We start from the raw sequence: 23,131 nt of genomic DNA on the forward strand, positions 1-23,131 counted from the left end.
GAATTAGATTGGTAGTTCCCAAACTGTGGTTTATGGAACCCCAGGGCTGGGAGGACAGCAAATATAGCAAAAGATCATCTCATTAAAGAGATGGCCTAGGAGTCAGAAGACCTTGGTTCAAGTCTGGCCTCCAACACATGCTGACTATGGGAGCCTGGGCAAGTCGCCTAAGCTCTTGGTGTTTGGGGAAGTATCCTGCATTGGTGGAGGTAGTTTCTTTATCTTGGAATTCCAATACCAATAAAATCATAGGTCTAGGCACTATTCCTAATAAACACCTATGCTTTCTATAGGTGGAATAAATAATATGTCTCCAATATCTAGATAAACCTAGTGTTAGATTTGGTCATTTCATCATTTCAGTTGTGTTTGACTCTTCGTGACTTCATTTGAGGATTTCTTGGCAAAGATACTGGAGTGGTTTGCCATTTCCTTCTCTAGCTCATTTTACAGATGAGGAAATTGAGTCAGCATCTGCCACATTCCTCTGAGGATCACTATCATCAGCTACTTTTTTAAGCACTCAAGTTCACCAGGCTCAACATTTGTCAAAATGCTTAGAAAGTACTGATCTTCCCAGACCACCTGCAGGTAGTCTCACTCAGGATACCTTTTGTCTCGGGCAGTTTGTCAGATACTAAGCAATGGGTGCTCAACACAATTCATTCATTTTTTGGAAAAACTTACATGAACTGATGCAAAGTGAAGTGAGCAGAACCAGTAAAACACTGCACCCAGTAAGAACAATATTATGTACAATGATCTGCTGTGAATGTTAGCTATTCTCAGCAATGCAGAGAACCATGACAATTCAAAAGGACTCATGATGAAAAATCCTATCCACCTCTAGAGAAAGAACTGATGGAATCTGAATACACATTAAAGTATACTATTTTCCTCTTTATTTTTTTGTGGCTTTTTGTCTGTTTTCTTTCATAACATGACTAATATGGAAATATGTTTCGCATGATTGCACATGTATAACATATCACATTGCTTACCATATCAAGGATGGACTAGAGGAGGGAGGGAAAGAGAAAATATAGAGCTCAAAATTTTTAAAAGCTTAAAAATTGGATTTACACATAATTGGGAAAAATAAAATATTATTTTAAAAAATCAGCAACCAATTTGTTAGCTTTAGTTAGAGGGATAGGGACTGGCATAGAATTGTGATTTCATTGGCATAATGAAATCTTAGGTGAGGAAATTTTGTTCTCTGCAACTTAGAGTTTCAATTATGAAAATTTATTGGTACAATGCCGTGCAAATATACATTAATCCAAGGATATAGTCGGGAAATTAAGATAAACAATGTGCCTTAGTGTCTCCTTGTGCTCTCCCTTGCTCCATAGAGACACATGTGGCCAACCCTTGGTATTGGGCTCATGTGAGGTGGGGCTCAACAAGTCTGCTTTGTCCAAGCTTGGGTTTTTATATTGGTTAAGGACAATGGGATGCCAGACTTGGCCCTGTGCTCAGTGGTCATTGGGTGAGCATTCAATCTAGTCTCTAGAATTTTTATAGCAACAACTTTTAAAGAATGTTGGTTGCCAAATTATATGAGTTTAAACACAGAGCCACCCAGGTGAATCCCTATACAATCCTACCACGATGGTTTATTCTTCATGGCAGCCATGGGTGGACTGGAGTGAGTGAAGAGGCTGGGATTTCCTCCTCCATGTTGCTCTCTCCCTCTGATGCCTCCTTGTCTTCAGTGAGTTTACTTTTCCCCAGAAGCTATTTACTGTCAGATGCCTCTGGTCAGTGCTCATCATCTTGCTCTCTGATTTTGAAGCTTAGCGCCCAACCCCACTGTCCTCTACAGGACATGTTATACCTAAGTATCTAGCAATGCTATAGCTAGGAGTTAAGTTTATATCCACTAATTCCATAGTCATCTTCCTCATGTTCCCATGAGGAAAGCCAAATCCATTCTCTTGGGCTGGAGAGAGGACAAAGTTGGGTGGGAGCAACTGATGTGAGGAGGAAGACAGAGGGGGGCCATTTCTCAGGGGCCACTGGCTCCTCTTGGCCAGAGGGAAAAAGGCAGAGGTTAGAGAATGAGGTTGTGAGGCATCATAAGCTGATTCTTTATAATTCTTAATAATGAGAGCTAGCACTTAGAGCATTAAGATTTGTAAAGCACATTATAGAAATTATCTCATTTGAACATCAAAACACCCCATAAAGTTGATGTCCTTATTATCATCCTTATTTTACAGATGAGGAAACTGAGGCTTAGAGGAGTTAGGTGAATTGCTCAGGGTCACACAGCTTATGAGAACCTAAAGCAGGATTTGAACACAGGTCTTCTTGACTCTTGGTCCATTCTATCCACTGTGCTACCTAGAAGCTTCTTCCCTGCTTGTCCTTCCTAAATATGCTGTCATATCTTCAACAGCTGTCACCTTATCCATCTGAAATTATACTTCTCAGATCACACAATTCCATTCCTATTTGTCAGAGTACTGATTACATCTCAGGCTCAGTTCTAGCACATATGCACTATGGCTCACTCTCTCCCCTCCCCCTCGACCAGAACAAATGTTCTGTAAATGTTCTGTAAAATTTGGATTCAATCGAAAGACTGCACTTAAGGACCTTGAAGTCCACAAGTCTGAAGGTTCCCCAACTGTGCCCTAGACTCTCTGGGGCCCATGCATGGAAGAGATGGGTGTGAGAAAAGGAAACCAGTGGAGCAAAACAAGTAGTAGTTTTGTTCTTTGAAGGGTCCAGACTGTTCTAGCAGTACAGTTCTAAGTCAACATTAGGGCTTCAAGCCCTGACAAATGGAATCACCCAGGGATGACCTCTCCAACCTCTCCCTTATAAGGTTGGAACTCTTACTCCTTCCCTACTTTTATTGTTTTTGTTGTTAAGTCATTTCAGTCTTGTCCAACTCTTATTATCTTTCCCCTCCCTAACTCTCAACTTTTTCAAATTTCGACTATCACTTCGAGAGTATCACAATCCTCCCAATTGTCCAGGCTAGCAATGTAGGCATTACATTTAACTCCTCACTGTCCCATCCCATCCCTCCCCCCCAGCAAAATTTATTGTCAATGCCTGTTGATTTTACCTCCATAAAATCTCTCAAATACCCCATTTTCTCTCCTACTATAATCCTGGTGCCTGCCCTCATAAACTCCTACCTTGACCATTGCAATGATTTGTGCTGCTAATTAGTCTCCCTGCTTTCACTCCATCTTACACTCAGCTGTCAGTCTGAATTTCCTAAAGCACACATCTGACCATGTCATCCTTCACTCAGTAAGTTCCAGGGGCTCCATTTCACCTCTAGGAGCCAATCCACAGTCCTTTATTTGGCATTCAAAAACCTTCATAACCAACCTCCCTCACTCCAAACTTCCAGGCTTCTTACTCATTACACCCTCCCAGTCCCCACCATGTCCTCTGGGCTCCAGTGACAATGGCACGTTCCTCACATAAAGCATTCAACCTTCTGATGGTGCATTTTCACTGGCTCTCCCCCATGCTTAGAATGCTGTCTCTCTTCATCTTGGCCTCCTGGCTATTCTTCAGGTTCCACCTAACATACCACCTTCTACATGAGGCCTTTTCCGTTCTCCTTTATTTCTAGTTTCTTCCCTTTGTTGATTATTTTAATTTCTCCTGTGTAGCATGGTTGTTTGCATGAGGTCTCACCCTTTGAACTGTGACTTCCTTGAGAGCAAGAACACTATTTCATCTTTCTTGGTAACCTAAGTACCTCACATAGTACCTTAATAGTAACTTAACAACTTCCTTTTCCATCTGCAGCTCTGTTTGACTTTGACTCCAGAGAATATCATGCCCTCCTCCCAGGAAAAGCAGATAACCTGAGATCTCACAACCAGGAAGAAAGATTCAGGTTTTGATAGTCTTCACCTTCCCAACTCACCCTCAATTACGTCTTCCCTCTAATTGGTGGGCTGGAGGACTGTGCACTAAGCTCCTCTCAATGCCTTCCCTTATAGAGACCTCCCAGCATTCCTAGTCACCCCTTTCTGCTTTCTTTTGTGTGTGTTGGCTTCCCCTTGGACTGTAAGCTCCTGGAGAATGAGCATTGCCTCAGATGCACTGAGACCTGGGGAAAACCTTAGCTTAAAAAAGCCAAGGTCTCCCACTGCATCCTGGGCCATGTCCATCGTCTTGGCTTATGTCTTGCCACTGGTCTCCTATGACTCTGGAGGAGATAGTGAGTGAGGGTGATGATTTGAGCAGCTCTGCCTCACTGAAAGCCAATCCTTTCACAAAAGGAGACAACCTGTTCAAGATGTCAATGGTCCTCTTTGAGAACAAAGGATGAACAACAAACAGGAAGCTTCTTGTGGGCAGGAAATGTCTCTTTTTCTTATTTATAACTCCAGCATTTAGCATATTGCCTGGCATATAATAGGTACTTAATAAACATTTATTGAATTGAGTTGAAATTGAATAAGCACGTGCCATTGCAAGCACTTAATAAATGCTTGCTAATTGACTTATTGACTGACATCATTCCTCAACCATCGCCTCACAAGGAGTTCCTCCTCCCATTCCACAGGATCTACCTCGCTCTGCCCTTCATTTTGGAGCAGAAAGAGTAGCAGCTACTGTATTCTACTGAAGGGATTCTACTCCATCCATGAATCACCAAAGGCCCCATTTGTAAGGGAGAAAAAAGTTACTCCTGTCTTTTCTTGAAGACCATAATTCTGCCATGAGGAATGTGCCAGGAGCAGCCTCCTGTTGCATGGTCTTTGAATCTGGGAACTATGGATTAAATGGTTTCTGAGGTTTCTTTTGGCTGTGGATTTATGCTCTATGGTCCCATGACATAGTTTACAGGGAAGGCAATCTTAGATATATCCCTGTCTCTCCCCCAGAGGACTAATGGACAATATTTTCTTAATAGACCACAGTCCAACAGCCTCCCCTACCCATTCTCCCAACTCCTTTTAGCCAAATCACTTTCTGAGGAAGGAGAAAGGACAGAGAATGCTGGGTGGGAAGGACTTAGTCTGACCAGGAAGAAGAGGAAGATTCTCTCTGTGTACGACTGCTTCCTCCTGGCCACAGGGAGAGGACAAGGAGGAGTGAGGAGCTGGCATCCTCCTTCTCTCCTGAGAAACAGAACCTGTTTCCCAGCAGCTGCCATCCACCTGAAGTTGTCCTCTCAGACCAGACAACTCCATTTCCATTTGCCTGGATGTTGATGAAGTGCTAGGCCCAGTTCTCCTTACCTTCACCCTCTCCCCTTTGCCCAGGCTCATTGGATACCCAAACATGGGGTAGATGTGTGTGAGATCAGGAGGTCTATGGTGTAAGACAAGCTGCAGTAGTGGTTCTAAGGGCCAAGGCACTTCTTCTGGAGGGTCCCTAGGTCATCCTGATGGGGGGCAGGGCCCAAGACAAGATTTTTGCCTTTGACCCAAAGGGAATCTGGCTCCCACTTGTCTACAGACCCCAGCTCTTATCTCCCCTTGAAAGCCCTAGCTTACCTTTAGATCTTATTCAGATGCACCTTCAACCCTTGCCCTGAATAGAATCTGGCTCCTGTTGGTCTACAGACCGGAAAACCCTTAAACCTTCAAATTTCCTAATCGGCTCCCCTCATATCCCTTTGAAAGCCTTAGCCTTACCTTTCAATCTTATTCAGATCTGGCTCCCTTTTGTCTATAGGCCCCAGAAAGGCCTTCCTTATTGACTCCCTGTATCTCCTTTTGAAAGTCCTGGCCCCACCTTGGTTTTGTGCAGATGCCTTTCAAGCTTCTGCCTTCCTGTTCCCTCCATTAGCTATTCCCATTGTCTATTCAATCTCTCAGACCTCCCCAATTAGAATTCTTACCTAGACCCTTTTCCCAACCCCCTTCTCTGGCCACCCAAAGTTATTTCAGTATGTAAGATCCACCTTGGCCCTCATTCAGATGCTGAGAATCTCAGGCCCACAAGGCTGAGAACCTCTCGTGCCTGCTCGACTTTATGGGTGTCACCTGGTCAATGTGATTTATCACTAATAAACTTTTCCTCTGGCTGAAGAAAATTTGAGTTGAATTCACTCAGCAGGGCCCGGTACCGTTATCTTGGGGTCCCAGCACCCCAAAAGTCCTAGATCTCTTCAATCCTGGGGGTCAGAGCCCTGACCAGAGGAATTCCCCAGATATAAGTGCTCTTACCTCCTTTGTATGAGGTCAGCACTTCTGCTCCTTCCTCTCCTCTCACTTCCCCAACCATAGCTTCTCCCACTCTCTCTTACTTCTTCTTTCCTCTCAGAGGCTCAGAATCAGGCAGTGGAGAATCAGGACCAACACCCTCCTGCCATCCATCAGGCCAAGGACAGCATGAAGAGACCACCTCCCATGTCCCCTGCCTCTGGACCCACAGAGTCATGATGGCCCAGGCAGCCCCACTGCTACTGCTGCTGCCTTTGCTGTTAATGGGTATCTGGGGGTGATGAAGAGGTTAGGGAAGGGTAGAGGTGATGACTGACAGGGAGCAGAGAAGAGAGAGGAGAGTGGCAGAAGGGAGGGAGTACAATGTTGTTTTGCAATGAGGGACTGGGGAGGGATGGGAGCAATGGTGTGCTGGAGCCAGCTCACACTGGCTTGGAAGAGCTGATTGGTTCAATTTGCAGTGAGAGCATTTGCAGTTTGAAAATTGGCAAACACTGCATACAAATGAAGAGTTGATTAATTATTTAGTTAATTAATTGTTTAGTTAGTTGGCTAGACTTAACAAAGGGATGGAGAAAATGTTAATTGTCACAAGTATGTATATGTACATGGATATGTTTATAAATGTAAAATGAGAGGGGAGAGAGAAGAGAGAAGGAAAGATAGAGGAGGGGAGGGAAGAAGAGGAAGAAGGACAGAGGGAGGGAAAAAGAAAGATTGAGACAACTGGTTGTTAATTGTTTACTAACACATCACTGATTAGGAGGCTCCCTTGGGTGAGGGGACGTCTTCTTGAGGTATGTTTTCTTAGAAGAGAATGTTATTTAAGGAGACCAGCCCCCTTACCTTGTTCCTATTCTTCGTTCAAGGAAGAGAGGTGACTCAAGGGAGGCCCAGCTGGGCTCCCCCTGACCTGATGATCTGCTTTTCAGGTTCACAGGGACAAGTGTTGAGAAAGAAGTACCAGGAGGGGCAGACACTCAGAGTGAGCTGTGACTACAATCCACAGAGAGATGAGAAGAGGTGGAAAACCTGGTGTAAAGTGAGAGAAGATGGAAAGGCATGTGATAGACTAATTACCAGGACTTCAGCCTTAACTTGGCAACGTTGGGACTCACGAATCTCCCTGGAGGATGACACCTACTCTGGTAACTTCAGCATCACCCTGTCTAAGCTTAGGGTGAATGACTCAGGCATCTATTGGTGTGGAATCTATGACCCTGTCAGTGACACTACTGTTGTTCTCAGGACAATTAGTCTGGAGGTTTCTCCAGGTAAGGCCCTGCCAACTCAATTCCTTTCAGTTCCAGCAGAGCTTAGGAAATAGTTGGTGTGAACATGACCCTGGGCTAGGATGTGAGCTTGGGTCTCCAGGGAGAAGCTGCTCCCCCTCCTTCAGTCCTTCAGCTTCCTGCCCCTCCCCATTCCCATCCACTCCTCACTTCTTTCCACACCTAGATTTAGGTGGAGTTGGGGGCGGGGGAGCAGGAGGTTTGCTCTTTGGTCCCTGGGCATGGTGAGGCATTTTCTTCTCTGGGCTCATTCCTGTGCAGAGCAGATGCTTTTTCTGGAGCCTCTCCCTTCTGGGTGTTCAGTGTAGCACACTGACACTCATTCATATAAATATGACTATTGCTTACACAGAGCCCATATCTCATCAGGTGCCTTCTTGTGGAAAAAGGAGCAGGAAAAATAGGCTACAGTACTAAATTATATATAATGAATGGTAGAAAATGTGCAATAATGTTAGCCCATAAAATGCATGCATATGGTGCTTCAAGCCTATGGGGCAGCAATTTTGTTGGGCATCTCCAGGGAAGAGGGATCACATGAGAATGTGGGCTCAGGGGCCCATGTGTTCCTTACTGTTCTTTTTGCAGACCAAAAAGGGAGTCCCCCAAAATATTCTCAGACTACTGCAGAGATGCATACCACCAACCTTGTCACCCCTGTGACTATCAGCAGGTATAATTCCTTCCTTGAAATCCACTGTCCCAAGAGCCTTAGCTTCAACAATCAGTATCTCACTTGTGCTAGGCCTGGCATAGGCATATCTATCTAAATAGTCCTCTCTCCAGCCTCAATGATCCTCCTCATTCTGGATTAAAAAAAAATAAAACCAAAAAAACCCAAAAATAAAACAAAAGGGTACTGGGAACAGATGGTACTTGGGTTTGGGGAAACTGTACTTTGTCTTTTCCCCATTCCTCCTAATTATAAGTTTAGGATGATTTGAAGTCTGATTTCTTTTAGGACTAGCCCTGACATTGTGTCACACAATGATTTGTGTTACATGCTAAGTCCTATTTCCTCCCTTTCTTTGCTGTCCCAATAACCATATGATGATGACAAAACCTCTGACTCCTGTTTATGCTTTCTCACCTCCAAAGCAACCAGAGAATTCTAGGTCAATGGAGCTGGGGTGCTGGTCCCCAAAGAGTCCTCAGGAGCAAAGGGCTTTCTCTTCCTCCCAAGCTGGGCAGACTCCTCATTGAATGTCTATCTGTCCCTTTCTTTCCAATTTGCTCCAGAGTATATAGCCCCAAGCAAAATTCTGAAGTACAGAAAATTTGCACATAGAAAAAGTTTGCTTAGCAAAAGTCTTGCTTATACTTCTAAAAAAAATTTTTCTTTTTTTAGTTCCAAATTCTCTTCTTCCTTCCATCCTTTCTCTCAACCACTGAGAAGGCTGGAGGCAGAAAACCCATTACAGAAATGAAGTCATGCAAAACATACCTCTGCATTAGCCATGTTCCAAAAAAAAAAAATTCTTCAATTGGCATGCTGAGTCCATTGACTCTCTATTTGGAGGTGTTGCAGGCTGAGAGGTTGAGAGGTTGTGACCCCCTCAAAGACCAGAGTACAGGATCATCTGGAATGAATTCACAGACTCAAGCATTCTTTAATCCAAGGTGGCAAAGTTTATTGTTACGCTTTTCAGTGGGCAAGGATTCTTAAAGGATCCTGTAAGAGACCGAGAATGCAGCTAGGGTTTATATGGAAAAGAGCATGGGAAAGAAATGCCAGGAACACTGATGAGGTAATCCAAAGGTGCAGGTGCTTTTGGGGGCTATGGATGGGAAAGTACAAGGAGTATACTGGACAGGAAGGGGGATGGATCTTTGAAGTCTGGCAGAAGGAAGAGTCCTTGGGCAGGTCAAGGACATCCCTCTCCCTCTGTCTTGATGAGAGAATGCTCTGCAACAAAGGAAAGCTCTCTCACAACTAAAGAATTGGGAGGCTTCCAGAGACATGATCTGAGGGCTGGGGCCTGAGCAGCCCAGATAAGGGTCATGCTGAGGCCCATGCATGAATAACTGCTAGGCACAGTGTCCTTGGGCTGGGGAGTGGTTGTCAGAGATAGTGTTTCTGAGACTAGGGAGAAATTGGGGTACAAGTACAAGCACAAGCACCCAAGCACCCCATCACAGGTGGATAGCATTTTTTATCATGAGTTCTTTGAAACTGTTGTGGATCATTGTATTCATCAGAGTTACTAAATCCTTCATGGTACTGTCTTTATAATATTGCAGTTACTGCATAAATTATTCTCTTGGTTCTGTTCATTTTGCTTTGCATCAGTTCATATAAGTCTTAACAGGTTTTTCTGCAACCATCCCCTTCATCATTTTTCTATACTGTAGTATTCCATTATATTCTTATCCCATAACTTGTTCACTCATTCCTCAATTGATCCCCTCAATTTCCAATTCTCTGACATCACAAAAAGTTATTTTTGTATATATGAATTCTTTTCCTTTTCCTTTCATCTCTTTGGGTTTAGACCTAGTTGTGGGATGAATAGTATGCACAGTTTTATATCTCTTTGCACATAGTTCCAAATTCTTCTCCAGAATGGTTAGACCAGTTCACAATTCCACCAGCAATGCAGTTTTTCTCCCATATTTCTTCCAGCATTTTCTGTCAAATAGTGATTTTTTGCTATAATAGGTTCAATGTTGGGGTTTGTCAAATATTAGATTACAGTGTTCATTTGCTTCTGTATACCTTGTACCTAATCTGTTCCATTGATCAACCACTCTCTTTCCTATCCAATAACAAATGGTTCTGCTTCTGCTTTCCTCAATATCTGAAGACCTCTCTGCCTATCTTCCTAAGCTGCCTTGGACTGTGTATTTTCCTACCTTTCCCATTCAGAATTCAGTTTGGCGTGTTTTCTGAGGCTGTTGTGGGAGAGGTTTGGGGGAAAATAAAACAAAGTGGTCACCTCTTACTCTGCCATCTTGACTTTGCCTCTCCATCTTGCTTACACTTAATGCTCTTGTTAATTTCTCAACCTCCTTACTATGTGGCTATCTATTTCATCACCCAACTGACACTTTTCTTTCCAAGGCAACCAGTGATCTCTGAATTGGATGAATCCTATGGCCTTTTCTTAGTTTTCATCCTTATTGATCTCTCAGTAGTTTCTGATACCATTAAGTACTTCTACTGTCTCCTCCCTGGATTCTGGAGGCATCTAACCAGTCCAAAAGGAAACTAGGTGGCAGAGTGGATTGAGTGACAGGCCTGCAGTCAGGAAGACTCATCTTCCTAAATTCCAATCTGGTCTCAGACACTTACTAGCTGTGTGACCCAGGGCAAGTCACTCCTCCCAGTTTGCCTCAGTTTCCTCATCTGCAAAATAATCTAGAGAAGGAAATGGCAAACGATGCCAGTGTCCTTGCAAAGAAAACTGAAAATGGTGTCATGGAGACTTGGACATAACTGAAACAATCAAACAACAACAGCAAAACTGGTGCAATGGTTAGAACAATGGCCCCGGATGAAAGACCTGAGTTCCGAACCAGGCTCAGACACTTCCTTAGTGTGTAACACTGGGGAAGTTACTCAACCTCTTTTAACCTCATTTTCTCAATTATAAAATGGGGATCATAATAACGCCTACCTCTCAGAGTTGTTGGCAGGATTAAATGAGATAATACTTATAAAGTGCTTAGCACAATAGTAGGTTGTGCTAAGATGCTAGCTATCCCTATTCTATTCCTGGTCAGGTAACTCTTCCTTAGTCTCCTTTGCTGGGTTATCATTCAAGCCCCACTTCCTGTCAGTGGCTATTCCTCTAAAGTCCTTGCCTAGGACTTCTTCTGTGGACCTCCAGAGTCTTGCCTGGGCTCTAAGTATTTCCCTTTCTACCTTCCATAAAATTTGCTGTGTCACAAGTACCTCCAGTCCCAAAATTCTGCATGGCCCTTACTTGTTCTGCCCCAGTTTAATCAGTCTAAATGGCTTCTTCCCAGCTTCAGTGACCCTCTCCATTCTCTCTGGATCATATCATTAGCTGTCATAGATCCAGTTATCATCTGACCACAGGATATTTCTAGAGGAAAATACCCAGCCCTAGTGCATCTTTTTTTTAAATGATTATGGATTTTATTATTCTGAAAACAAGTCACCAAGGACATATCAATAACTGCTGTCCTACTTCTTTTTTCATCTTTTTTTTAAAGCTTAATTATTTCTCTTTTATTAAAAGTAAATAGAAATAGAAATCTTAGTATTTTCCTTACACGCCCTAGTGGATTGTCTCGTGTACCATCTGGGGTGCATTCACCCCACCTTTGAGAACACTGGTCAAAATCAAGGTTCAGAATAGGAAAAAGCTAGCACAAATCCCATAATCCCACAGCATTTGTGTATATTTTAGACTACTTACATATAAGGTATCATTCTTCCAGTCTTCAACCCAACAAGTATTTAAGGGTCTACTATACACAAGGCAATAGGATAGATGCCAGGGATACAAAGAGAAAATAAAAAAATGAAAAACAGTAGTCCCTGCCCTCAGAGTTTACATATTATGGATAAGTGTGTATATATGTATGTGTATGCACATATATATGTATTTATGTGTGTATATATAATAGAGATATATTTTATGCCATTAGCACTTCCCTCCTCCTCCCCCATCCAATAGAATCCTTCATTTTAATAATGATAATATTCAAGTGAAACAAACTAACACTTTGGCTTTGTCTCAAAATTCATGGCTCATTTTATGCCTATGGTCTACCACTTCTCTTCTGAGAGATGAAAGGCAAACTTTACAAGACTTTCGAAGTCAAAATTGAACACTGCATTGATCAGAGTCCTTAAGTTTTACAGTGTTGTTTTCCTCCTGATTTTGCTTACTTAGTTATACATCAGTTCCTATAAAGCTTCCTAAGTTTCTCTGAATTCTTTTTTTTCCTTAATATACATTTTTATTTTTAGTTTTCAATATTCACTTCCACAAGTTTTTGAGTTCCAAATTTTCACCCCATCTCCCCCTCTCCCCCACCCCAAGATGGCATGCATTCTGAATATCCCTTCCCCTAGTCTGTCCTCTCTTCTATCTCTCTCCCCTTCTCTTATCCCCTTCCCCTTCTATTTTCCTGTAGGGCAGGATAGACTTCTGCACCCCATTTCCTATATTATTTCCCAGTAGCATGTGAAAACATTTTTTTAAACATATGTTTTTAAAACTTTAGGTTTCAAATTTTCTCCCTTCCTCCCTCCTCACCCACCCTCATTGAAAATGCAGGCAACTCAATATAACTTGTACATGTGCAGTTATGCAAAACACGTCCATAGTAGACATGTTGTGAAAAACTAACTCTATTTCCCTTAATCCTATCCTGCCCTCCCATTTATTCTATTCTTTCTTTTGACCCTGTCCCTCCTCAGAAGTATTTACTTCTGATTAACCCCTTTCCCAATCTGCCCTCCTTTCTATCATCCCCCTGCTCTCTTGTCCCCTTTCCCCCTATTTTCCTGTAGGGTAAGACAGATTTCCATACCCAATTGAATGTGTATGTTATTCCCTCCTTAAGCCAAATCCTATGAGAATAAGATTCACTCATTCCCTCTCACCTTCCCCGTTTCCCCTTCCACTGTAAGAGACTTTTCTGTTTTTTTTGTGAGATAATTTACCCCATTCTACCTCTCCCTTTCTTCTTCTCCTAGTATAATCCTCTCTCATCCCTTAATTTTATTCTCCAGATATGACCCCTTAATCTTCAACTCACCCTGTGCCCTCTATCTATCTATCTACATATAAATACATATAATTTTTTTCCTCCAACTACCCTGATACTGACAAAGGTCTCATGAGTTATAAATATCATCTTTCCATGCAGGAATGTAAACAGTTCAATCTTAATAAGTCTCTTATGATTTCTCTTTCCTGTTTACCTCTTCATGTTCCACTTGAGTCTGTATTTGAAAGTCAAATTTTCTATTCAGCTCTGGTCTTTTCATCAAGAATGCTTGAAAGTCCTCTATTTCACTGAATGACCATTTTTTCCCCTGAAGGATTCTACTTAGTTTTGCTGGGTAGGTGATTCTTGGTTGTAATCCTATCTCCTTTGCCCTCCAGAATATTATATTCCATGGCCTGCGGTCCTTTAATGTAGAAGCTGCTAAATCTTGTGTTATCCTGATTGTGTTCCCACAGTACTTGAACTGTTTCCTTCTGGCAGCTTGTAATATTTTCTCCTTGACCTGGGAACTCTGGAATTTGGCTACAATATTCCTAGGAGTTTTCCTTTGGGGATCTCTTTCAGGAGGAGATCTGTGGATTCTTTCCATTTCTATTTTGCCCTCTGGTTCTAAAATATCAGGGCAGTTTTCCTTGATAATTTCTTGAAAGATGATGTCTAGGCTCTTTTTTTGATCATGGCTTTCAGATAGTCCAATAATTTTTAAATTCTCTCTCCTGGATCTATTTTCCAGGTCAGTTGTTTTTCCAATGAGACATTTCACATTGTTTTCTAATTTTCATTCTTTTGGATTTGTTTATGTGTCTTGATTTCTCATAAAGTCGCTAACTTCCAATTGCTCTGTTCTAATTTTTAAGGAAGTATTTTCTTCAGTAATCTTTTGGACTTCCTTTTCCATTTGGCCAATTTTGCTTTTTAGGGCATTTTTCTCCTCATTGGCTTTTTGGACCTCTTTTGCCATTTGGGTTAGGCTATTTTTTAAGGTGTTATTTTCTTCAGTATTTTTTTGGGTCTCCTTTAGCATCACTCTCAGTTTTTCCTCTACTTCTCTTACTTGCTTCTCAAAATCGTTTTTGAGCTCTTCCAAGGCCTGGGACCAATTCATAGTTTTCTTGGAGGCTTTGGATGTAGGGGTTTTGACTTTGTTGTCTTCTTCTGGTTGTATATTTTGGTCTTCTTTTTCACCAAAATAAGATAATATAGCCTGACTCTTTTTGCTGCTTGCTCATGATCCCGGCCAATTACATGAGTTTTAAATTCTTTGTTAAGGTAGAGTCTGTTTCCAATGTGGAGAATGTACTGTTCCAAGCTTCAGGGGTTTGTACAGCTTTTTTCAGAGATACTTGTAGGGACCTGTAAAATTTCAGTTCTTGCAAGGTGGTATGATAAGGGGCGAGGTGTTTACTCCTTTCCTGGCCTGTGACCACAAGTATTCCTTTCTGTCCTGTAACTGTGAGGAGGGGTTCCTCTCCACAGCCACTCCAAGCTCCACCATGCCAGCGCTCCTCCTCACCCCAGCACTACCGCCCAGAACTGTGACCCAGATCCAAACATGGGCAAGGCAAGAGATTCCTGCCATCCCTCTCTGATCAGCCACTGGATTCCCCCTCAGTCTGTGGGCCGGAAGCTCGGGAAGCAGCTGCCCCCCGCAGCTCTTGGGGAATGGAGCTGAAACCCCGCCTTCCTTCCTTAGCACCGACAGAAACAGACTTTTCCCACTGACCTTCTAAGTTATCTTTGGGTATTGGTGGATTGAGGAGTCTGGAAACCTCCACAGCTGCCTGCAATTCAGTCCTCTGAGGCCTTCTCCACGTTCGCTAAGGCCTGTGTGCCCACGCTGCGGCCCGCGCACCCACCCCGCGCTGCACTGCACTCCCAGCCCTGCACGATATACCTTTCCAATCAATCATCCAGGTTGTCTTGGGCTGGAAATTTGTTCCACTCTGTCTTTTTGTGGGTTCTGCTGCTTCAGAATTTGTTTAGAGCCATTTTTTATGAGTATTTGGAGGGGTTTGTAGGAGAGCTCAAGCAAGTGACCGCTTTCACTCTGCCATCTTGGCTCTGCCCTCCCCCCCCGCAGCCCTAGTGCATCTTGAATTTCATACCCACAGCACTAACTGTCCATTGGCCATTTTCAACTGGATGTCCTTGAAAAACCTCAAACTCATCATGTCAGAAATGGATCTCATCACCATTTCCCCCAAATCCAACTACCTTCCCAAATTCCCAACTTATTTCTGACCAATGCCACACCACTCTTCTAGTCACATTGCTTTCATCCTTAGCACCATACTTGACTCTTTATTTCCATTATCTGATACCTTCTGCCTCCATTGCACAGCATCTTGGCACCAGTCTAGTTTTCCACATTCATAGTGCAATTACCCTAAGCCAGGCCTACATCCGCTGTTTGAAAAACATTGGACTGTTCGAAAAGTTTCGTAATTGCAACCTCTTAGTCACCCTTATTCTAGTCATTCCCTTTTCTTTCCTACCCTCTACAGCTGCCAAAACTGATCATCTTATGTCAGAGGTCTGGCTATGTCATCCCAGACCCTCTAGTTGCTACCTATTACTTGGAGGATATAATCCAAAGTCCTGGGTTCCATCTGACACTCTTCAGACTCTGGTTCCAGCCAACTTTTCTAGATTCATAGAACCTTGTTGTATTCCACACCCTCCATGTTCCAGCCAAATAGCCTTTCTTGCTTTTCCTCACACACAATATGCCAGCTCCCATTTCTATGCCTGCACTGACTCTGTCCCATGCTTCAGTGCAAGCCCTCCTCACCTCAGCCTTTAATTATCTGGAGCTTCCTTTAAGCTCAAATCAAACACTTTCAAATTGACTTTCTTCATGGGGCAGCTAGATGGCGCAGTCGATAGAGCACTGGCCCTGGATTCAGGAGGACCTGAGTTCAAATCCAGCCTCAGACACATAACACATACTAGCTGTGTGACCCTGGGCAAGTCACTTAACCCCATTGCCTAGCCAAAACACAAAAAAACCAAAAGAAACCCCCCAAAATTGACTTTCTTCATTCCTCCTAATTGCCACTGACTCCTAAACATTTCTTTGTATTTTTCTGGTTGAATGTTGCATCTACTTGTTGGTGAATGTGTTGTCATCCCCCCAGAACATCAGGAAGCTCCTTGCAGGATGACATCACTTCATTCCTGTCCTGCTCTCCCACCATCTAGTACAGCTCCTGGCTCTGGGCAGGCACTTAGTTCATAAACACTCCCGGATTCATTCAAAGACCTCAGCCCTGCTTTGGGCCTCTGTGACAAAAGAAAACCAAACAGAAACAAATCAAATCTTCAGACATCCCAAAGTCACAACGGGAGGAGAGATGGTGACTAGGATTCTTACTGAAGGATGTTTTGGTTTTCCTCTCTCTTCCCTTCCCTCTCCATGGTGGCTCACGCTCATTTCCTCTTTGTTCTTTTATTCTCTGAAGCCTAAGGCCTATTGGTGTTCCCTTGAGGAGCCAAGGAGGCCTCCTCTTCTTCATACTCCATCCATTAACCCTTTACAGTGGACGCACTGTGCATCAAATGTAGACAGTACCTAGAGAGGATTCCATCAGTAAGTCAGCCAGTAAGGTACCTAGAATTTATTAAGTACCTACTGTATGCTGAGTACTATGCTGAGCTCTGAGGATACAAAAGAAGGGAAAGACCATCTCTGGTGTCAAGGAGCTCACAGAAAAATGGGAGAGACAAGATGTAGACAATTCTGTAGAAAATTCTACATCCTGGATAAATTATACAGGAGCTAACACTCATAGGAGATAATCAGCAGAGGGAATGTAGGAATGTCCACAGGTAGGGCTGAGGCCTAGACCTAATCAGTCACTCTCTCCACTAACATGCCCCCTCCCTCATGTCATACTTTTCTTGTTTTCCTCTCTACAATAGAAAATCACACTTTTCCATTTTCTCTGGTTCCGAAGTGATCCAGGTACTATATGGGCTCATTGTGACCAAAGGCTTAATCTTCACAGCTCTGGTTGTTCTGCTGGGCAGGTGTTCTTCTGGGCAGGTGTTCTGCTGGGCAGGTGAGTAGGGACCCTCAATCTGACTTCAATTTAAATGCACCAGGAAGCATGGCCTTTTCGATCCCCAGACAGAAGCAGCTACCTGAGCCCCAAGCTCTGAAGGAAAGATGCCCAGGCATTTGTAAAAGTCTCATTCTTAGGGCCAGACCTAAGTTAGTGTGGTTGGGAATTCCTTGAAAAGCCAACAGTTATAAATAAAGGGGAGTAAATGTCATCCTTAACCTAAGTAACTGTTTCTGGCATTAGCCTGGAGCCTGTGAGCTGGAGCCCATGGGGAGGACTTGCAGGAGAATCATTGAACTTGTATGCCCAAAGGAATAGGAAGAACATGGGGTAATGAGAAAGTGAAAATGGAGGCTATTTGTTTTCTGCCATTATTCCTGCCCCTAAGGCTGGGGTCTCTACCTAGACATCTGTCCTAGGTAGATTTGGGTGAAAATTGAAAACAAGAGTTGTCAGGCTTGGATGAAAGAAATGTTATTTTAGGCTTTAGACAATGGAAAGATTTATTAATTGAACTTTCTCTTCTTTCCTCAGGGAGGAGCCACTCTAAGCTTTCTGAAGATCAAAAAGACCGGAAATGAAATGAATTCATTGCAATGTACATCCCAATCTGGTACATGGTCCTGCCATCCTGAGCTTGGCCCAGGCCACGGGCAGTATGGGGATATCCATACTGGGACAGAGGATCCAGCCACTATACCCATGCTGATTCCCTGCCCAGATCCTTGAAGCCCTTTGCCTGCCCTTTCAGCTCTGTGTGAACCTCAGAGCTCACCTTTTTTTGTCTCTTATGATGAGAAGAACCCCATGTCTATTCCTGGCATTTTTATTGTTCTGTAGATGGATCAGTCTATTTCTCTGAGACCTTAGAATGGCTCCTCATTGCCTTTGAAATAAAGATCAAATTCCTGGTACTCAAGATCTTTCATGTTGTGACCCTCAATTATTGATCCAATTTTCTTTCTCACTATTTCCCTTCAGAGATTCTCCCCTGTGGCCAGGGTGGGCTCTTCACATTCTGTAGAACATCATATAAAACTCAAGTATAAATGGGGGCCACTAACCTGTATGTTTGACTTACAAAAAATACTTATTAATAGTATCTGCATTTTATTATATATTTATTTATTTTATTACCTATTTTCCAATTATGTCTTAATCTGGTTCAGGATGCACTTGGTAATATTGTGGGCATTGTGCAGCCCACCTGCTATGTTTGGACACATCTGCTTGGAACAAGGTCATGTTCATCACCCTGCCTTGCTCCTTCCTCTTCTGCTTATTTATAGTGTCCTGCTCCCTGGGGTCCTATGTAGGTCCTATTTATCTGTTAAAACCTTTGAGAAATCCTAACTCCTTGAAGACCTTTGTGATCCCCCAACCAGATTTGAGGCCCCTCCTCTTCTTTTAAACCCACAACATTCAATTTTTCCTTTCCTTTCCAATTTGTACTTTCTTGAGGGACCTCTTATAGACCAGGGGATTTCAAACTGGGATATGTGACATTTTTCTGTAAATGTTTTGAAAAGTAATTCCAATATAATTGTTTTTCAGGCTGCTAGGTGGCACAGAAGATAGAGTACTGGGCTTGGGGTCAGGTAGACTCCTCTTCCTGAGTTCAAATCTACCCTCAGACACTTGCAGTTATCTCATCTGTAAAATGAGCTGGTGAAGAAAATGGCAAACCACTACTGTATCTTTCCAAGAAAACCCCAAACGGTGTAACAAAGAGACAGACATGACTGAAAAGGACTGCACATTTGTTCCAGTGGTTTTCTTTTTCTTCTTACCTAGAAGGTGAATTCAGGTGTGGGGAGAGAGTGGAAAGCAGGCAGGATGAAGAGGCCATAGATTTTGGTTACTTTAAAAAATAAAATTTAAAAAATTTTAATAAAAGAAAGAAAATTAAGACTTCTTAGAAAGAGAAATCTGACCAGGGAATTGGTGCTCTTCATATACCTAGAAAGGGGCTTCGAGAATTTAGGAATCTCAGCAGGGCTTTGTTATCTCCTGTTTTGTCAAAATATTTCCTGAATCGGTAATGTTGTGAAATGTGTTTTGATTAAAGGTGGGGAAGAGTTACCACAAATCACAAAAAAACCCACAGAATTGTGGATCTCCTACATCTATGGACTAAATAGAATCTATTAACTTGGAAAACTCCAGTAAGTGCTAGCACCCAAGCATACATGCATGAGCACTTGCAAACACATGCACTTATGGATTCATTCATTTTTATAGTCCATTGCTACCAAAGGAGCAATGCTCCCTCAGGGTACCCAGACTGGTATCCCCATGTAAAACAAAGCAATTCCTGAGCACTGGGCTCTCTGGGACAAGGACATTCACAAGACATCATCCATTGAATCTCTTTTGAGAAAATTCCCCATCTTTCAGGTATTTCCTCAAGGCCCCCCCCCACCCTTTTCCCAAAGGAGGAGTGTTTATTTATACAGATTTTTTGGAGGGCAATTGGGGGTTGACATCAGAGATGATAAAGAAGAGACTACGCTACTGAAGGGTAAAAGAGATAAAAAAAATTTAAAATAGGATGGAGAAGGATGGGTTTGGTGCTTTGGGGGATTAATGGGTCAAGAAGACTAGTTCAGGAATTTGGATTGGAGTATCCCTTACCAAGCAGCAGCAGAACTACACAGACTAGCCCATGAAGCACTGACTGGGCTGTCCTGGCAACTTCTGGGGAACTGTGACAAAATGGAAGGGATACACGCTTGGGGATGAAATGGTATCTGGGAGAGTCCTTTTCTCCCTTGCCCACCATCCCAAACACCATGGCTACATCAGAATGGGGGGATGTATCAAAGTTCTACCTCTCTGAGGGGGCAATCTCACCACATTTGCTGCCATTTCAGGTGGTAGGCAGATCTGAGACACTGAACAAGTAACCATGGGCATGATTGGTTAATTTGGGTTATGGACATTCAGTCTACAGGACAGCAGGCTCTCCTGCATCAATGATATCACTGGGGAGTTAAGCTAGAAGAGGCATTCATGGTACCTCTCAGCATCTTTTGCTGTTCAGCTGCCTGGTCTCTCTTGTCCCATAGAGATGAACATGATCAGCGCCCAGAGACATTGGGTTCCCACTTGGTGGGGCTTAACTATCCTGAAGATCCTAACACCTTGTCCCAGCCTGAGTTTTTATCACCATTAAGGGCAATGGAGCATGTGACTGGTCCCTAAATTCAGTCTTATACTTGCATATGTCTATGTGCTGACCAGGTTCCAAAGGTCAAGAGACTGCATGTGCAGAGGCTGAGTTCTCACCATAGTCCCAAGACCTGATCTAGAAACAACTGAAAGAAAAGTTAGATTGCTAAATCACACAGTGGGTTCAAGCTTAGAGTATTCCTTTAGCTGAACTCCTATGCCAGGAGTTCTCAAACTTTTTGGTCACAAGACCCATTTACATTAATCAAAATTATTGAGTACACCAAAGAGCTTTTATTTATGGGGGCTCTATTTAACAATGTTTACTGTATTATAAATGATAACTGGTAAAGTTTAAAAATATTTATTAATTCATTTAAAATAAGAATAATAAATCTATTACACATTAAAATTTTTTAATGAAAAATGTTTTCTAAAACAATGCAAAATTAGTGAGAAGAGTAGCATTCTTTAATGTCAGAATTAATAAGAGACAGTTTGATTGTCCTATCTGCTTCTGCATTCAGTCTGTTGTTTGTGTTGGAATATATAGAGAAAATTTGGCCTCACCCAAGAAAGGGAATGAGGATTTTAAGAGACAGAATCTTGATATTATGACAAAAATAGTTTTAACCTAGCAATATTCTGAAAAGGTCTCAGGGGCCCTAAAGGGCTCTTCAACCATGCTTTGATCTCTGGATTAGATGGTCTCTGAGGTTTCCTTCAGGTCCTGAGTTATGGTCTAAGACCCTAGGACTTAGTTGAAATGTCTTTATAATTGATATGGCAAATGCATTCTGGACCCCAAGGGGACCAATGAGGGGGAATAATCTCTGGTTAGCTTGCAGGATTGTATGTTCAAAATTCAATCCTCCCCTTGTTCCTAATCCTCCTTAGCCAAATCTCTTCCCTGGAGCTGGAAAAAGGACTGATAAGGCTGGGTGGAGAGGATCTAGTATCAGCAGAAAGAAGAAAAGGGGCAGTCTCTCATTTGCTCCTGGCCCCTCCTGGCCATAAGGAGAAGTTAACGAGATAGTGAGGAGATCCTGGAATCTCTGCCATAGATGTCCTTCCTAGGTATATATCCCAGTACATCTAGCAGCTGCTGTCCATCTGTAGTGCTCCCTCTCAGGCCAGACAACTCCATTTCCATTTGTCTGAGCCCTGATTGAATCCCAGAACCAACACTAGCATCTTTGTCCCCTCATTCTCTTCCCAAACTCCAGATTCTTTGGGGTCTTAAACATAAGGTTCATGGATGTCAGAATGGAAAATCAGTGCAATAAGACAAGCTCCACTTGCAGGTCAGTCCTTCTACAGACTAACGCAGGAGTTTGAGGTCAGTCTCAGGGATCATGGAGGTAGAGCAAAGATGGCAGACCAGCAGGAAGATAGACAGACAAGCTCCCCTCCACAAAACTAGAAAAGGTACCAGACTGAATCCTGATGTGGGGTAATCCAGAGCAAGTCCCATTGAGTCATTTGTCCAGCTCAAGTTATCACAGAGGGACAGACAGAGAGGCCTGTGGACATTGGGAATGGGATTGGACCAGAAAACTCCAATGCCCAGAAAGAGGATGAGCACCAGGTCAAGAGGATGTCCTATATCCACACCAAAGCATGTGAGATTGGGAACAGGGCACTGTAGTGAATACAAGTGCTAACTGATAGCTTTGTTGCCCATTTGCCCGGTTCTGAGTCATAGATCCAGGGCAGATTGAGAAGGCACTTTGTCCATGAGGTTGGTGTCCCAGGGTAGGGAGGCCCTAGGTCTTGTCCTGGCCTACTTAGAAAGAAGTTCAAAAGCATGGAGCAGTATTGTGGCTCAGACTCCAGGAACAGAGCAGGGTCTCAGTTCTAGCATCTAACCCAGCCCTCAGAGAAACAAGTGGGGCATGGATACCAGACCAAAGGGCAGCCCACAGTTCTGTCCCTATGAACCAACAAAGCCTTCCAGGTGGCTGATTGTGGCAGAGTCCAGCAGCACTCCACTGTTGCTCAGGCTGAAACTCAGGTCAGGAACTTAGACTAGTGGGGCAGCAAGTGCATTTGCCCTGGATCAGACTATGTGTCAGCCCTGAAGCCTTAAAGGTCCTCAACCCGTTCCTGAGGTCCTGGAATTACAGAGCACTCAATACTCACTAAAGAAGCAACAGGATCAGCTCAGATTTTCACTCCAGCAGTGCCCCAGAGTCCAGCACTAACAAGAAGACAATAACAATTAAGTGTTATTTTGTTAGTAGGGAAGCTCAAAACACAATTGGAGAAGACAAGAATGATCCCAAAACACCGTATAATCAATGCCTCAGAGAAAAACACAGCTTGGGTACAAACTCAAATAGAAATCCTAGAAGAGATGAAGCAAGAGATAAAAACTGTTTTTAGAAATGAAATGAGAGTACTTGAGGAAAATAATTGGAAAAGAAATGAGAATTATGCAAGAAAGAATTAGAAAGGGGATTAACAGCTTGGAATAAAAAATAGAAAACCTTTCCAAGGCAACAAATTCCCTGAAAATTAGAAAGGACCAAGCAGAAGATAATGATACCAATGGACAATAAGAAATATTAAAATCAAGGCAAAAGATGAAAAAAGGAGAAACTTTAAAACATCTCATATTAAAAATGATGCTGGAAACCAGATTAAGATGATATAACTTAATCAATATTAGAGTGCCTGACAGTTCTGTCTCCACTAAATGTCAAGAAATGATGAAAAGAAAAAAAACCAGCCAGAG

General features: G+C 42.8%; 1 protein-coding gene across 8 annotated transcripts; it reads left to right on the forward strand.

The window, feature by feature from the left end:
- The first annotated feature begins 6,234 nt into the window (after positions 1-6,234).
- LOC144454095 (natural cytotoxicity triggering receptor 2-like) lies at positions 6,235-19,261 on the forward strand. Of its 8 annotated transcripts, none has more exons than XM_078155376.1 (5): positions 6,235-6,425; positions 7,091-7,432; positions 8,006-8,123; positions 17,081-17,220; positions 17,758-18,142. In XM_078155376.1, the coding sequence occupies exons 1-5, from the start codon at positions 6,374-6,376 to the stop codon at positions 17,802-17,804; spliced, it is 699 nt and encodes a 232-aa protein (XP_078011502.1). In that variant the 5' UTR covers positions 6,235-6,373; the 3' UTR covers positions 17,805-18,142. The 8 variants fall into 8 exon arrangements, 7 of the variants coding, with proteins under 7 accessions (XP_078011502.1, XP_078011505.1, XP_078011506.1 ...); XR_013487027.1 differs by lacking the exon at positions 6,235-6,425 and adding an exon at positions 18,778-19,261 and having other exon boundaries at positions 7,060-7,432; positions 8,039-8,123; positions 17,116-17,220; positions 17,758-17,836; XM_078155375.1 differs by lacking the exon at positions 6,235-6,425 and adding an exon at positions 18,778-19,261 and having other exon boundaries at positions 7,060-7,432; positions 8,039-8,123; positions 17,758-17,836.
- Positions 19,262-23,131: the final 3,870 nt, after the last annotated feature.

Source organism: Phascolarctos cinereus, unplaced genomic scaffold (assembly GCF_003287225.1).
Source record: "Phascolarctos cinereus isolate Bilbo 61053 unplaced genomic scaffold, phaCin_HiC Scaffold_5;HRSCAF=322, whole genome shotgun sequence".
NCBI lineage: Eukaryota > Metazoa > Chordata > Mammalia > Diprotodontia > Phascolarctidae > Phascolarctos > Phascolarctos cinereus.

What these genes read in the sequence shown, in the direction of transcription:
- LOC144454095 (XM_078155376.1), top strand. Translation starts at nt 6,374, where the DNA reads ATGATGGCCCAGGCAGCCCCACTGCTACTGCTGCTGCCTTTGCTGTTA. An exon ending in GCTGCCTTTGCTGTTAATGG is followed by an intron (nt 6,426 to 7,090) that starts GTATCTGGGGGT and finishes TCTGCTTTTCAG; the next exon opens with GTTCACAGGGACAAGTGTTG. An exon ending in TAGTCTGGAGGTTTCTCCAG is followed by an intron (nt 7,433 to 8,005) that starts GTAAGGCCCTGC and finishes ATGTGGGCTCAG; the next exon opens with GGGCCCATGTGTTCCTTACT.